Raw genomic sequence first — 17,552 nt, forward strand, 5'->3', positions numbered from 1 at the left:
ATTCATGTTGACATTTGTTCTAAAGACTTACAACACCATTTTCTTATTACTTTTGTCTATGGTCTTGACTCTATGCATGATAGGGTCCCTCTTTGGGCTGGTATTAGCAACATTATTGTGGCTGCTGATTCTTGGCTTCTTTTGGTGACTTCAATTCTGTTCTTAATGATGGTGATAGGTTTAATGGTAATCCTATTACTGATTATGAGGTGAAGCATTTTAAAGAATGTATTGAGAATCTGAATTTATGTGAAATTAAGAGTAAGGGTTCTTTCTATTCTTGGAATATCAAAGGCCATGGTGATGATAGAATTGCTACTAGAATTTATAGAGGCTTGGTCAATCAAGCCTGGATGTGTAGTTATAGTTCTGCTGAGGCCATTTATCTCCCTCCTTTGCTCTCTGATCATTGTCCTGTTTTGGTGGAGATTTGTTCTCATATCCCTGGAAAGGGAAGGCCTTTCAGATTCTTGAATTGCCTTGCTGATCACAAGGATTTCTGCTCCGTTGTTGAAGCTGGCTGGAAAAAGGTGTCTAAGGATGATGCTATGACTGATGTTTGGCAGAATTTGAAAACTATCAAGCAGGGTCTTAAGAGCTTAAACACCAAACATTTTGCAAACATTGCTGATAGAGTGGATCAAGCTAATTCTGCCTTAACTTATATCCAAGGACAACTTGCTGTTGATATTGCCAATGTGAATCTGCATTTATAAGAAGCTGCTGCTATTGAACAAGTTAAGTATTGGATGAATATTCAGGAGAATATCTATAAGCAGAAAGCTAGAGTTGATTGGATCAAGTTAGGAGATGCCAGCTCTCACTACTTCTTTTCTGTTATGAAGCAAAGACAAAGTAGTAATAGAATTGATTCTATTTTTACTGATTCTGATGTTCTGTTGAAGGATCCTATCTTAGTGGAGAGTGAGATTGTTGGCTTTTATAAGGTTCTACTGGGTTCTAAAGCTCCCTCATTGCTTGTTGTTGATATCCAAACTATGAGAGTTGGTAAACAGTTGGAAAAAACTACTATGGATATCCTGTCTGCTGAGGTTACTCACTCTAAAATTAATGCTGCTCTGTCTAGTATTGGTAATGACAAAGCCCCTGGTATTGATGGCTTTAATGCTATCTTTTTTAATAAGGTTTGGCATATTATTAAGCATGACATCTATACTGCTGTTTCTCAGTTCTTTCAAACTGGTATTATTGCTAAGCAGTGGAGTTGCACTACTGTAACTTTGGTTCCTAAAGTCCAACATCCTTCTTATGTCAAAGAATACAGACCTATTGCCTGCTGCACTATGGTTTACAAGTTGATCTCTAAAGTTCTCACAAATAGGATTGCTCAGGCTGTGAGATATGTTGTTAGTGAATCCTAAGCTAGCTTTATCCCTGGGAAGCATATTGGGGATAATATCCTTCTTGCTACTGAGCTTTTTAAAGGCTACACTAACAAATTTACCACTCCTAGATGCATGCTCAAGATTGATTTGAGGAAAGCTTATGATTCAGTTGAATAGAGCTTTCTTAAGACTGTTCTTGAGGAAACTAGTTTCCCTCAAAAGGTGGTTGGTTGGATTATGGCTTGTGTTTCCTCTTTCTCTTATTCTTTAATGGTAAATGGTTTTCCCTCTAAGCCTTTCCCTGCCTAAAAAGGTTTGAGACAAGGTGATCCTATGTCTCCTTTTCTTTTTGCTCTTTGTATGGAGTATCTTTCTAGGTGCTTGAAATAAATGACTCATGTTCCTGATTTCAATTTTCACCCTATATGTGAAAAGCTTGGAACCACTCATATGATGTTTGCAGATGATTTGTTGATGTTTGCTAGAGCTGATGCTGGCTCTATCCAGCTTCTTTTGAATGCCTTTAAGAAGTTTTATAATGCCTCTGGTTTGTTTGCTAATCTCAGCAAAAGTGAGGTGTATTTTGGTGGTTTACTGGAAACATGAAAAGATAACTTGCAGTCTTTTCTTGGGATGAGCAGAGGCAATCTTCCATTCAAGTATCTTGGTGTTCCTTTATCTTCTAAGAAGTTAACCATTGCTTAGTGTAGGCCTTTGATTGAGAAAGTGACTGCTAGAATTGATAATTGGTCTGCTAGACATCTATCTTATGCAGGCATGTTACAGCTCATTAGAAGTGTTCTTTTTGGTATTCAAGCTTATTAGGCTTAAATCTTCATTCTTCCTAAAAAGGTGCTTAGGGAAATTGAGTCCAAATTTAGGGTGTTCCTTTGGACTGGTAAGAATACTTATTCTAAGAAAGTTCCTGTTTCTTGGAATCATATAACTCTCCCTAAAGTTTGTGGTGGTTGGAATATCACTCTGCTGGGTGATTGGAACAAAGCTGTTATCTGTAAAATTCTGTGGGATTTGGCTCATAAATATGATAATTTATGGGTTAAATGGGTTCATACTTACTATTTCAACAATAAGAATTTTTGGTCTACAGCTATTCCTAAAAAGTGCACTTAGGTTCTAAAGAAGATTCTAGGGTGCAGGGATATTATTGACAACAATGGTGGTTGGCCTGCAGTTATTCACAATGGAAAAATGAGTATTTCTAGAGTCTATTCTAAAATAAGACCTCAGGCTGATAAAGTGAATTGGAAGAGAATTGTCTGTAACAACCAAGATTCTCCTAAGAGTATTTTCATAACTTGGTTGGCTCTGCAGAATAGAATGGTGACTAAGGACAGGCTTATTCAATGGCATATTAATTGTGATCCTTTGTGTTTCCTTTGCCAGAACTGTGATGAGAGTGTTGCACATTTATTTTTCTCCTGCTCTTATTCTAGAGAAATTTGGCAAAAAATCCTTGGTTTGCTGAAAATTTAGAAGACAGTTCAAAGCTTTGAACTTGAACAACAGTGGGCTACAATCTTGTAGGAAAGCTAGTAGGAAGTGCAGGCTTTATTTGATGTTTTTTGCTGAAAATGTTCATAGTATTTGGCTTCAGAGAAACAGTTTAATGTTCAATGGCAGCTGTCAACCTGTAGATTTGGTCTTTAGAGATATTGTTTATAGGGTTGTTGTTAGGTGTACTGAGTCTGATAGAAAATTCTTTTATATGCGATGTTCTGGTCCTGAGTTTGGCTGTTATTTTTGCCTTCTCTGAGTCCTTTTGGTTTTTTGCAGTTTTAGGCTTTTCTGTCTCTGCTTTTTGTTTTTGTTTGTCTTGTTTGGTCCTTGCTCCCTGAACCCTTCCTAGAAGGTGGCTGGGAGTTTGAGTCTAGTTCTGGTTTTTGGTTCTGTCTGGCACCCTTCCTAGAAGGTGGCTTAACAGTTTCGTGGATCTTTGGTGTTTGTTTGGCCTCTTTGGGTCTTGTGGTGATTGTTGTGAGTTATAACTTAGCTCTTTGTAAGTTGTAACTTTTCCCCTTTGGTAATAAAATTTTTTATTTACCAAAAAAAAAGTCAAACACATTCAAACAGAGCATTTAAATCAAATGAATGTCAAATGCATTCAACAAAGCTAATATAATAAAATGAAAGTCAAACAAATTTAAAAAAAAAAGCTTTTTGAATCAAATGAAAGTAAAAAACATTCAAACAAACCTTTTTACATCAAATGAAAGTCAAACACGTTCAAATAAAGCTTTTTGACTCAATTGAAAGTCAAACACGTTCAAACCACGCTTTTTGAATCGAATGAAAGTCAAATGCATTCAACGAAGCTAACTAAATCAAATGAAAGCCACACACATTTAAAAAAAGAATTTTAAAAAAAATTAAAGTTAAACACATTCAAACATAGCTTTTTGAATCAAATAAAAGTCAAACACATTCAAACAAAACCTTTTAAATCGAAAGAAAGTCAAATGCATTCAACGAATCTAATTGAATCAAATGAAAGTAAAATACATTCAAACAAAGGTTTTTGAATCAAATAAAAGTCAAACAAATTCAAACAAAGGTTTTTGAATTGAATGAAAGTCAAATGCTTTCAACGAAGCTAATTGAATCAAATGAAAGTCAAACACATTCGAACAAATCTATTTGAATGAAAGGAAAGTCAAACACATTCAAATAAAGTTAATTGAATCAAATGAAAATCAAACACATTCAAACATAGAATTTTTACTCAAATGAAAGTCAAATGAATTCAACAAAGCTAAATAAATTAAAGGAAAGTCAAACACAATCAAACAAAGCTATTTAAATAAAAAGAAAGTGTAACACATTCAAACCAAGCTTTTTTAATAAAAAGAAAGTCCAAATTATTTTAATAAAGCTTTTGAATTGAATGAAAGTCAAATGCATTCAACAAAGCTAACTAAATCAAATGAAAGTCAGACACACATTTTCTTCCTAAAACCCTTCCTAGAAGGTGGCTAGGCTTGGACTGGATTCTGTTTGGTGTTTGGGGTGTTACAGCTTAGCTTTGATGTAAGTTGTAACCTTATTCTTTGGTAATAAAATTTCTATTTACCTAAAAAAAAGTCACACGCATTTAAACAAAGCTTTTTGAATAAAATGAAAGTCAAACACATTCAGACAAATCTTTTTTAATTAAATGAAAGTCAAACACATTCAAACAAAGCTTTTTGAATCGAATGAAAGATAAATGCATTCAACAAATCTAATTGAATCAAATGAAAGTCAAACACATTCTAACAAAGCTTTATGAATTAAATGAAATAAAACGCATTCAAATAAAGCTTTCTGAATTGAACGAAATTCAAATGCATTCGACGATGCTAACAGAATCAAATGAAAATCAAATAAATTAAAACAAAGATTTTTGAATCAAATGAAAGTCAAACAAATTCAAACAAAGCTTTTTTCTTCAAATGAAAGTCAAACACGTTCAAAAAAAGATTTTGAATCAAAAGAAAGCCAAACACATTCAAACCAAGCTTTTTGAATCAAATGAAAGTAAAATGCATTTAATAAAGTAATTGAATCAAATGAAATTCAAACACATTTAAACAAATCTTTTTACATTAGATTCAAGGTTATTGGGCTTAGATTTTTGTTCTTCCAAAGAAAATCATTAGAGAAATTGAGTCAAAGTTCAGATGCTTTCTTTGGTCAAGCAATGGCAATCCTTCTAAGAAATCTTTGGTTGCTTGGAAGTTTATGTCTCTGCCCAAGTCTTGTGGTGGGTGGAACATCAGTTTCCTTGAAGGTTGGAACAAAGCTGCTATTGCTAAGATTCTCTGGGATATTGCTCATAAGTTTGATAACTTTTGGGTTAAGTGGATTCATGATCCGTGCCATTTATGGCACCTTTAGGCTATGTTTTTTTTTATATTTCTATGCTCCTTTGTAGTCGTTTATGTCGTGTTTTTAGAGAATAATGCTCGATTCGCGTGTTTTTTGTGTTAGTTTAGAGAAATGCATGCTTTTAATGGCTTTCTTATCATTTTATTCATTTCTCGGCTATTTCTTTTTCTTCTCCGTTTCTTTGTCTTGTTTTGTAGTTATGTCGCGGGTTATATGCATGGGAATTGAAAATAGCACCCACTAGGATCAATATGCACTTTTCGGAATTGAATTTGAGTTTGAAACAAAGGAAAACGAAGGATTGCAATGTATCAAATAGGACCTTTGTGTATTGTTTTAGTAATATCTCAAGTTCTACAGATCAGATTAGGGTGATTCAAGTTGGGTTGGAAACTAGACTTGAATAGCTTTCCAATGATAGGTGGCACGCCTTCATACGATTCTTAGATCGGAATTTAAAGCCTTCTGAAGTTGGCCCTGGAAAACTGTCGCGGGCGCGGGGTTGCTGCAGCTCCAAAACTGCCGTATTTGGGCAGTAATCACCCGCGGTTGTCTCGAGGGCGCGGGCTTGGGCCACGGGCGCAGCTATCGGGGTGTCCGTTCCCCTCCGCAGGCGCGGCCGATTTCTCCGCGGGCGCGGGTTTCTGGGTCTTTTACGATTTTAAGCTTCTTTTCTCCTTTTGTTTATATAGTTTTTGGTTTCCTTTATTATTTATTTATGTAATTCTTTAGTTTTAGAATAGTTTTCTCTCTCTTAGGTTGAAAGCTTCTCTCTCTAGATTAGGCTAGATAAGGAGTAGTTTTAGAGAGAGAAAGTGAGGAATTTCAATGGTGATTGAGAGATCGAAGATGCAAGTGTGACAATTGTGTTGGAGATATTCTAAATTATCAATGAGCATTTCTAAACTCTATCTCATTCAATTGCTTTGTTTAATTTGATGTTTGTTTGGTTTGATTTTGATATTTGATGTGTGATTAGAGTAATTATTCTTGATATTTTGTTGATTCTTGTTCTCTATAGTTGATAGTTGATTTGATGATGTTGTTTGAGTAGTTGTTGGCGAGGAATTGGGTGAAACTTGTATGATTGATTAATTGCGATTAATTTTGGAATTGTGTTGATTAATTGTTGAGATTAAAGTGATTAATGAAGGTTTTCATGTGTGTAATTCAATTAGGCCTTGAGAATTATGCTAGATTGCATTGTAATTGCTAATGACATGAACAATTGATTTAGGAATTGCAATTATCAATTGGTTTTATTGTGATTCTCTTAGTTTGTTATTCATAGTGAACCCTAGCTTAACAATTAGGAGATAGCTCTTTGATTCCTATTGATTGCTCTTATCATTTAGTCCTCACAACCTTTGATTGGCATGCTCTTCCCAAGTTGTTGCAATTGACATGATTACTTGTTGATCCCCGTTCCTAGTGTTTTATTTCCTTGGTTACTTGTTTTCTAGTTGTTAGTATTCTCTCTTACCTTCGTCTTCGACCTAACTTAGGCGCATAATTGAAAGTGCTTGAACAGTACCGTTCCTTTGGGTTCGACCGTTGACTTGCCTCTATACTCGTATTTAGGTTTGTTAAGTGTTTATAAATTTAGTTTGACCGAGGGAAGATTAGATAACGACCTAGTTTTCCCCTCGTCAATTCACACCTATTATTTTGCTAATAAGAACTTCTGGTCTGCTTCTATTCCTAAGAAATTGTCCTGGGTTCTTACAAAGATCATGTCCTGTAGAGACATGATTAATGGTGTTGGGGGGTGGTATGATGTGACTTTCAAGGGTAAAATGAGTATAAGAAAACTCTATGATTTAATCAGACCTCAAGGTCTCAAAGTTGAATGGAAAAGAATCATCTATAACAACCATGCATGCTTCTCCTAAAAGCCTTTTCATAACTTGGTTAGTTTTGATGAACAGACTGGTGACTAAAGATAGGTTACTTTCCTGGCACATTCCTTGTGACCCTATCTGTTTTCTTTGCTCTGGAGCCGCTGAATCTGTGGAACATCTGTTCTTTGACTGCCCATACTCAAAAGAAATCTAGAGATCTGTTTTGCATCTGCTGGGTTTTTCCAGACCTGTTTTGTAGTTTTCTGAATAACAACAATGGATTGCCAAGTGTTGCAGGAAGTCTACTGTCAGGAACAGATTAATTGCTATGTTGTTTGCTGAAACTATTTATAATATTTGGATGCAGAGAAATGCTATGATATTTAATGGAGATTGTAAATCTGCTAAGAGTGTTATTAGGGATATTGTGTTTTTAGTTGGTTACAAATGTAACCCTTGTGAGAAGCATTTGTTATTTGTTTAGTCTGCTGTTAGTTTTGAAGTTGCAGGCCTGTCTGCTCTGCTGTTTGCTTTTGGTGTATATTCTGGTCCTGGCTTTCAAAACCCTTCCTAGAAGGTGGCTGATAGTCTGAGTCCAGCTGTGTTCCTGGTTCTTCCTAGAACCCTTCCTAGAAGGTGGCTAGGCTTGAATCTGGAACCTTTATCTGGTGGTTGTTTGACCTGTTGTTTTGCAGGGCTTTTGTCGTTTGGGTGTCTGTTATAACTTAGCTTTGTAAGTTGTAACTTCTCTCTTTTGGTAATATAAATCTATATTTACCAAAAAAAAAAAAACCTTTTTACATCAAATAAAAGTAAAACACGTTCACACAAAGCTTTTTGAATAAAATGAAAGTCAAACACATTCAAACAAAGCTTTTTGAATTGAATGAAAGTCAAATGCATGCAACAAAGCTAATTGAATCAAATCAAAGTCAAACATTCAAACAAATATTTTAGAATCAAATAAAAGTCAAACACATTCAAACAAAGCTTTTGGAATTAAATGAAAGTCAAATGCTTTCAATGAAGCCAATTGAATCAATAGAAAGTCAAACACGTTCAAACAAGTCTATTTGAATGAAATGAAAGTCAAACACATTCAGACAAAGTTAATTAAATCAGAGCTCTTTCCCAAATTAAAGTCAAGAAGAACCGCAATTCCCAAATTGCAGCCAAAGTTTTAAGAATTCCCATTCTACCGTCCACGTAAGCACTGGTTAAAAAACCGGTTTTTTTTTTTTCCGGTCCAGGGTAAACCGCTACTTGAAGTAGCGGTTTCTTTGCAATAAACCGCCACTTCAAGTAGCGGTTTCTTAGTTTAAAACCGCTACTTGAAGTAGCGGTTTGTTTACAAAAAACCGCTATTTAATGTAGCGGTTTATTTTGGAAAACCGCTACTTCAAGTAGCGGTTTACTTTGAAAAACCGCTACTTGAAGAAGCGGTTTACCCTGGACTGGTTTTTTTTTCAAACTTGCATAATCACTCAAAAAAAAACCTGCAAGTTGTGTACCTGTAAAACATGAGATATATAGCATATTTTCAACACAACCACCATAAATAACAAGTTTATGAAGATCTAAGGAAGTCGAAATTGCAAAGTCGAATATTTTTCAATTGATTAAATATAACAAAATCCAATTCTAAGCATTTACAAAAAAAATTAGTTTAGTTCCAAAATATACACTTAGCTCGGGCGTTGCTTCTTCCCATGAGGTGACGATGAAGATGATGCAGCTGTCTCCTCTGGAATGTCATCCAGGCCAACTCCAACCCCAGACGTAGTGTTGCTACGCCGTCGGTTTCTCTGATACTGGCGATGCACTAGTGGAGGAGATGTCATGATAGTATGCTGAGAAGGAGTCGGTGGACGGAAGGCACGTGCTGAATGGCCTCCACGATGAGGTGGTGGTCTGATCGGCATAGTGTGCACAGTAGAAGATGAAGACGTGGACGGTCGAGGCTGCTGAATAAGGTGTGACTGCCCCACCCTAGACAAGGTTTGGCCACAAAATGATGTAAAACCCTGCATCGTCTGTATGGCAAATGGTATAGCCGTCTCTGGTGGCAAGTGGGAGATGGTCTCAGTAGTTCCCGATAGCTGGACGTGCAAATCAGCAAATGCATGTGCCTACATTTAAGTGTAGTTTTAATGTTAGTAAAATGAAATCAAAAACGTAAGAACTAGATTGAAATGAAGTGAAGTTCATACAAGCAGGAGGTCCGATGTAGCTGGCTGGTAATGACTCGGGGGGCGCTCCTGCGAAGGTGGAGTAATGACCAGTCTCGTGATGCGACGGTACCAAGCCATGTACTCTGTCATGGCCGGGGAAGAAGTCCCAGTGAACGGGTATCCCTGGACGACTAATGCCTCTCGTCGACTCCACTCGTGTACATGGTCCGAATGCCGAATCTCCCAATTACGCTGTCCCCTTCGATCCTTCCTGTGTAGAGCAACGTCCGTGTCTACATCCTGTGGGATCGGCTGGTCTAACCCGAACTGACGAAGGACTCGGTCTGGGAGGTGGAACTCAACGACGTCAAAGCATATCAGAGGTGCCCGTGAACGCCAAATGTGCATGTCTGAGCGACAAATCTCCGGAAGTCGATCCATCACCGCCTCAGTATATGGCTGCCAAATCATCTAATTCCCAAAACAAGTATGTCAACATGTATATGACTAACATAAATATTAAACAAGAATCTATGTTACCCAGATGATAACAAAAAATTGAATTAATGTTAAGCGTTCGAGAAAAAACATAAATATTAAACAAGAATATATAATTAATCATGTTACCCAGATGATCCAAATCCACTTGCATCAAATACTAGCATAGTTTTATGATCGATTGTACTGCTGACTGAATCAGGGCAGAAGGAGCAAACTTCTTTAGAGAAAGCGTATTACAAAGACTTGGTTAGTGCAAGACAGTAAGGCACAACAATAGGGTCTTTGTTAAAGTAAGGAATCACTAATTTAATCACCACCAGCTTATGTTTTTCATCTAAAGGATTCTAAGATCATCTAATTGACTGATTGCACAATTTATTTATGTTCTCAGAGGGATAACCTCAAAATAGTTAAGTGTAGGTTTATGATTGCATCAACTTGACGACTTCTAGCTGCATGTGTCTACCCATTCAAAGCCACAAACAGTGAAAGCAAAGTTTTATAAGCCTGTTGCTAAATCTATCTAGTTCGTATATGACTAAAAACTACAATAAATTTAGACCAAGTAAACTGACCTGCTGCTTATTCAACTCATCTTTTGAGATCGGTGAAAGCTGAAAGTCAGCACGTTTCTTCTGAAATTTATCCAACTCAACAAAAAATAATTAGGGCACTTACCACAAACAAGAAGATCAGCACGTTTCTTCTGAAATTAGCGAAGCCGACCACTAAAGTCGAACCCTCGGCGTCAACAGCGGCGGCCTTCGTTGCCGAGGAATGCTCCGGCGGCGTCGGTGGATTCCTTGGCTGCGCCGGCTTCCGTTGAAGGAGGTGTGATTTTGGTGGAAGGCGTAGATGGGATTTTGGTGAGAAGACGAAAATGAAAGAGGAAAGTGAAATCGGGAAATTATACCTGCTAGAAAACCGCTACTTGAAGTAGCGGTTTATTAAACAAAAACCGCTACCTGAAGTAGCGGTTTATTAGTAAAAACCGCTACTTCAGGTAGCGGTTTTGCTGTAGACCGGATTTAAAATTTCTTCCCCCTGAACCGGTGACGTGGACGGTAGAATGGGAATTCTTAAAACTTTGGCTGCAATTTGGGAATTGCGGTTCTTCTTGACCTTAATTTGGGAAAGAGCTCATTAAATCAAGTGAAAGTGAAACATATTCAAACAAAGCTTTTGTAATCAAATGAAAGTCAAACGAATTCAACGAAGCTAATTGAATCAAATGAATGTCAAACACATTCAAACAAAAATTTTGGAATCAAATGAAAGTCAAACACATTCAAACAAATCTTTTTGAATCAAATGAAAGTCAAACACATTTATACAAAGCTTTTTGAATTGAATGAAATTTAAATGCGTGCAACAAAGCTAACTGAATCAAATGAAAGTAAAAAACATTCAAACAAAGGTTTTTAAATTGAATTAAAGTCAAATGCTTTCAACGAAGCTAAGTAAATCAAATGAAAGTTAAAGACATTCAAACAAATCTATTTGAATCAAAGGAAAGTTAAACATATTTAAACAAAGTTAATGGAATCATTAAAAATCAAACACATTAAAACAAAGCTTTTTTCATTAAATGAAAGTTAAAGACATTCAAACAAATCTTTTTGAATGGAATGAAAGTCAAATGAATTCAACGAAACTAATAAAATCTAGTGAAAGTCAAACACAATCAAACAAAGCTTTTTGAATCAAATGAAAGTCAAACACATTCAAACAAAACTTTTTGAATCAAATGTAAGTCAAACACATTTAAACAAAGCTTTTCGAATCAAATGAAAGTCAAACACATTAGAACAAAGCCTTTTGAATTAACTGAAATCCAATTCATGCACAAAAGCTAATTGATTCCAATGAAAGTCAAATACATTCAAAAAAACCTTTTTGAATCAATTGAAAGTTAAACACTTTCAAACAAAGGTTTTTAAATTGAATGAAAGTCAAATACTTTCAACGAATCTAATTGATCAAATTAAAACAAAACACATTCCAACAAATCTATTTAAATGAAAGGAAAGTCAAACACATTCAAAAAAAGTTAATTGAATCAAATGAAAGTCGAGCACATTTAAAGAAAGCTTTTTAGTCAAATACATTCGAAGAAAGCTTTTTAAATTGAATGAAAGTCAAATGCATTCAATAAAGCAAATTAAATCAAATGAAAGTGAAATACATTAAACAAGGTTTTTTGAATCAAATGAAAGTCAAACACATTCACACAAAGCATTTGAATCGAATGAATGTCAAATGCATTCAACAAAGCTAATATAATCAAATGAAAGTCAAACAAATATTAAAAAAGCTTTTTGAATCAAATGAGAGTAAAAAACATTCAAACAAACCTTTTGGCATCAAATAAAAGTCAAACACGTCAAATAAAGCTTATTGAATCAATAAAAAGTCAAACACAATCGAACAAATCTATTTGAACGAAATGAAAGTGAAACACTTTCAAACAAAGTTAATTCAATGAAATGAAAGTGAAACACATTCAAATAAAGCTTTTTAAATAAAATGAAAGGCAAATGAATTCAACAAAGCTAACTGAATCAAATGATAGTCAAACACATTCAAACAAAGCTTTTGGAATCAAATGAAAGTCAAACACATTCAAACAAACGTTTTTGAATCAAATAAAAGTCAAACACATTCAAACAAAGCTTTTTGAATCGAATGAAAGTTAAATGCGTGCAACAAAGCTAATTGAATCAAATGAAAGTCAAACACATTCAAACAAAGGTTTTTGAATTGAATGAAAGTCAAATGCTTTCAACGAAGCTAATTGAATCAAATGAAAGTCAAAGACATTCAAACAAATCTATTTGAATGAAAGGAAAGTTAAGCACATTCAAACAAAGTTAATTGAATCATTAAAAATCAAACACATTCAAACAAAGCGTTTTAACTCGAATGAAAGTCAAATGCATTCATCAAAGCTAATTGAATCAAATGAAAGTTAAATACATTCAAACAAAGCTTTTTGAATCAAATGAAAGTCAAACACATTCAAACAAAGGTTTTTAAATTAAATAAAAGTCAAATACTTTTAACGAAGCTAATTGATCAAATGAAAGCCAAACACATTCAAACAAATCTATTTAAATGAAAGGAACGTCAAACACACTCAAAACAAAGTTACATGAATCACATGAAAGTCGAACACATTTAAAGAAAGCTTTGTTATTCAAATAAAAGTCAAATACATTCAAACAAAGCTTTTAAAATTGAATGAAAGTCAAATGCATTTAACAAAGCAAATTAAATCAAATGAAAGTAAAATACATTAAACAAGGCTTTTTTAATCAAACGAAAGTCAAATACATTCAAACAAAGCATTTGAATCAAATGAATGTCAAATGCATTCAACATAGCTAATATAATCAAATGAAAGTCAAACAAATTCAAAAAAAAAGCTTTTTGAATCAAATGAAAGTAAAAATCATTCAACAAAACTTTTGGTATCAAATGAAAGTCAAACACTTTCAAATAAAGATTTTTGAATCAATTAAAAGTGAAACAGATTCAAACCACACTTTTTAAATCTAATGAAAGTCAAATGCATTCAACAAAACTAACTAAATCAGATCAAAGTAAAACACTTTTAAACAAAGCATTTTGAAAAAACAAAAGTTAAACACATTCAAACATAGCTTTTTGAATCAAATGAAAGTCAAACACATTCCAACAAAACCTTTTAAATCGAATTAAAGTTAAATGCATTCAACGAATCTTATTGAATCAAATGAAAGTCAAACACATTCAAACAAATCTTTTTGAATCAAATAAAAGTCAAACAAATTCAAACAAAGGTTTTTGAATTGAATGAAAGTCAAATACTTTCAACGAAGCTAATTGAATCAAATGAAAGTCAAACACATTCGAACAAATCTATTTGAAGGAAAGGAAAGTCAAACACATTCAAATAAAGTTAATTGAATCAAATGAAAATCAAACACATTCAAACAAAGCTTTCTCAATCTAATGAAAGTCAAATGAATTTACGAAGCTAAATAAATTAAAGGAAAGTGAAACACAATCAAACAAAGCTTTTTAAATAAAATGAAAGGCTAACACATTCAAACAAAGGTTTTTTAATCAAAAGAAAGTCAAAATCATTTAAACGAAGCTTTTTGAGTCGAATGAAAGTCAAATGCATTCAACAAAGCTAACTGAATCAAATGAAAGTCACACACATTTAAACAAATCTTTTTGAATAAAATTAAAGTCAAACACATTCAGACAAAGCTTTTTGAATCAAATGAAAGTCAAACACATTCAAACAAATCTTTTTGAATCGAATGAAAGATAAATGCATTCAACGATGCTAATTGAATCAAATGAAAGTCAAACACATTCAAACAAACCTTTTTAAATTGAACAAAAGTCAAATGTATCCTACGATGCTAACTGAATCAAATAAAAGTCAAATAAATTAAAACAAAGCTTTTTAAATCAAATGAAAGTCAAACTCATTCAAACAAAGCTTTTTGCATAAAATGAAAGTCAAACACGTTCAATCAAAGATTTTTGAATCAAATGAAAGTTAAATGCATTCAAAACAAGCTTTTTAAATCGAATGGAAGTCAAATGCATTCAACAAAGCTAACTGAATCGAATGAAAGTCAAACACATTCAAACAAAGCTTTTTATATCAAATATAAGTAAAACACGTTCAAACAAAACTATTTGAATAAAATGAAAGTCAAACACCTTCAAACAAAGCTTCTTGCTTCAAACGAAAGTCAAATGCATTCAACGAAGCTAACTGAATCATATGAAAGTCAAACACATTTAAACAAAGCTTTTTGAATAAAATGAAAGTCAAACACGTTTATAGAAAGCTTTTTAAATCAAATAAAAGTCTAATACATTTTAACTAAGTTTTTTTATCGAATGAAAGGTAAATGCATTCAACGAAGCTAATTAAGTAAAGTGAAAGTCAAACACGTTCAAAAATCCTTTTTGAATCAACTGAAAGTCAAACACATTCAAACAAAGCATTTTGAATCAAAAGATAGTCTAACACATTCAAACAAATGTTTTTGAATTGAATGAAAGTCAAATGCTTTCAACATAGGTAATTGAATCAAATGAAAGTCAAACACATTCAAACAAATCTATTTGAATGAAAGGAAAGTCAAACACACTCAAACAATGTTAATTGAATCAAATGAAAGTGAAACACATTCAAAAAAAGCTTTTTAAATCTTATTAAAGTCAAACACATTCAAACAAAGCTATTTGAATCGAATGAAAGTAAAATGCATTCAACGAAGCTAATTAAATCAAATGAAAGTCAAATACATTCAAACAAAGCTCTTTAAATGAATTGAAAGCCAAACACATTCTAACAAAGCTTTTTGCATCAAATGAAAGTTAAATACATTCAAACAAAGATTTTAGAATTAAATAAAAGTCAAACACATTCAAAAAACTACTTTTTGAATAGAATGAAAGTCAAATGCATTTAACGAAGCTAATTGAATAAATTGAAGGTAAATGATAAATATATGAAAGTTGCTGATTATGATGCTCTTGTGGATAAAATGCTAGCTAAGATTAATTTCTGAAGCAACATAAACCTCTCTTATATTGCTAGAGTGACATTTGTCAATGCTATTTTGATGAGTTTTCACACTTATTGGGCCTAGTGTTGTTGATCCCTAAAACTGTTATACTGAGAATTACCCAACTTTATAGGGTCGCCTTTCTTTAGGATGGGAATGTCGTCCTAAGTAGAGCTCCTCCCATTGCCTGGGACTGGAGTGCAGACCAAAGTATGCTGGGGGATTAGGGATTAGAAACTTTATTGGCTGGAATAAAGCTTCCCTGGGAAGCTATGTATGGAAAATAGCTAAGAAGACTTACTCTCTTTGGGTCAAGTGGGTTCATTCAATCTACATCAAGGGCCAGGATTGGTGGACCTAAGAGAAGTGTTGGGTGGGGCTGGAAGCTTCCGTGTAAGGTTAAAGATGATCTTAAAGATGGTTTTGCTAGCAATAACTGGCTAAGTAAGAAGTTTAAAATTTCTTATTGTTACAAATGGTTGCAGGGCATAATGGATAAAGTACCTTGGAGTAATTTAAATGTTCCAAAGAACTCATTTGTGGTTTTGTTGGCTATGCTAGGAAGTCTGAAAACAAGAGATAAGCAGAAAGTGTATAATGCTTGTGATGATAATATGTATTTCATGTGTGGTTTTTATAATGAAACTAGTTCCCATTTTTTTTTAACTGCAGCTATATTGTTAGATCTCTGAACAACATAACTAGGTGGCTTGGAATTACTGTTAGCAGCTCCATCATTGAGGATACTTGGAAAGTTTGGAAGAAGAGTGGTTAGAATAAGATCTAGCAAGGTGTGATTCTGCTAGTGCTTGCAGCTCTGATTTACAATATCTAGTTGGCTAAGAATCATACTTTTTGGAAGCATGCTGTTCTACACCCTAATCTAATTATTAAAGCTGTCAGAATTGAAGTCTTGGGCAGAGCTTTGTAGATTATTAGTGCTAAGTGGAAGACTGCAGACTGTAAATAGCTTTATGAACTTAAACAGTGTTGATGTTTTTTCTTTTGCAGTTTGTCTGGTTTGTTAGCCTGGGTTTTGTTATTTGATTTTGATAGGTTGTATTTCTATTGCCTTTGTAGTCTCATTTGTACCTGGAGGATCTGTGTTAAGTAGTGGGTCTTGGTTTCCTCATCACCCTTCTTGGAAGGTTGTTGGGGTTTTAGGCTCATACATGGTGGGTTGTCCTTCTTGGTCTTGTGGAGTTTGGTTGTGCCTGGTTTCAAGCTTGTACAGTGTATTTTATTTATTGTATAGTTTTTTGTGGTAAATAGAATGAAAGTCAAATGAGAGTCAAATATATTCAAACAAAGCATTTTGAATCGAATGAAAATCAAATGCATTCAACGAAGGTAACTGAATCAAATGAAAGTCAAACACATTCAAACGTAGCTTTTAGAGTAAAATGAAAGTCAAACACATTCAAACAAAGTTTCTTGAATTAAATGAAAGTTCAATGCATGCAACAAAGCTAATTTTATCAAATGAAAGTCAAACACATTCAAACAAAGCTTTATGAATCAAATGAAAATCAAACATATTCAAACAAAGCTTTTTGAATTGAATGAAAGATAAATTCTTTCAACAAAGCTAATTAAATCAAATGAAAGTCAAACACGTTCAACACAAATCTATTTTAATGAAAGGAAAGTCAAACATTCAAACAAAGTTAATTCAATCAAATGAAAGTAAAAACACATTCAAACAAAGCTTTTTACATGAATTGAAAGTCAAATGCATACAACGAAGTTGATTGAATAAAATTAAAGTCAAACACGTTCAAAAATGCTATTTGAATAAAATGAAAGTCAAACACATTCAAACAAAGCTTTTTGAATCAAATGAAAGTAAAAAACATTTAAAAAAAGCTTTTAACGAAGCTAATTGAATAAAAAGCAAGTCAAACACAATCAAACAATTCTTTTTGAATCAAATGAAAGTTGAACACATACAAGGAAAGTTTTTTGCATACAATGAAAATCAAAAACATTTAAACAAAGCTTTTTAAATCAAGTGAAAGTCAAACACATTTAAACAAAGCTTTTTAAAAATGAAATTCAAATGTATTCAACGAAGCTAATTGAGTCAAATGAAAGTCAAACACATTTAAACAAAGCTTTTTGAATCAAATGAAAGTCAAACACATTTAAACAAGGCTTTTTTAAACAAATGAACGTCAAACACATAAAAGTATTTTGAATCGAATGAAAGTGAAATGAAATCAACGAAGC

General features: G+C 33.5%; 1 protein-coding gene across 1 annotated transcript; it reads right to left on the reverse strand.

The window, feature by feature from the left end:
* Positions 1-8,548: 8,548 nt before the first annotated feature.
* On the reverse strand, positions 8,549-9,763 carry LOC110731984 (serine/threonine-protein phosphatase 7 long form homolog). Its single transcript, XM_021911898.1, has 2 exons — positions 9,283-9,763; positions 8,549-9,201 (listed from the first exon to the last, which is right to left on the reverse strand). Exons 1-2 carry the CDS (start codon positions 9,712-9,714, stop codon positions 8,758-8,760), a joined length of 876 nt encoding a protein of 291 aa, XP_021767590.1. The 5' UTR covers positions 9,715-9,763; the 3' UTR covers positions 8,549-8,757.
* Positions 9,764-17,552: the final 7,789 nt, after the last annotated feature.

This window comes from Chenopodium quinoa, unplaced genomic scaffold (genome assembly GCF_001683475.1).
Source record: "Chenopodium quinoa cultivar QQ74 unplaced genomic scaffold, ASM168347v1, whole genome shotgun sequence".
Lineage (NCBI taxonomy): Eukaryota > Viridiplantae > Streptophyta > Magnoliopsida > Caryophyllales > Amaranthaceae > Chenopodium > Chenopodium quinoa.

Excerpts from the sequence above, each read along its gene's own strand:
- LOC110731984 (XM_021911898.1), bottom strand. The coding sequence starts at position 9,714 with ATGATTTGGCAGCCATATACTGAGGCGGTGATGGATCGACTTCCGGAG. Across the intron at positions 9,202-9,282 it reads CTACATCGGACCTCCTGCTT|GCACATGCATTTGCTGATTT; the intron begins GTATGAACTTCA and ends ACTTAAATGTAG.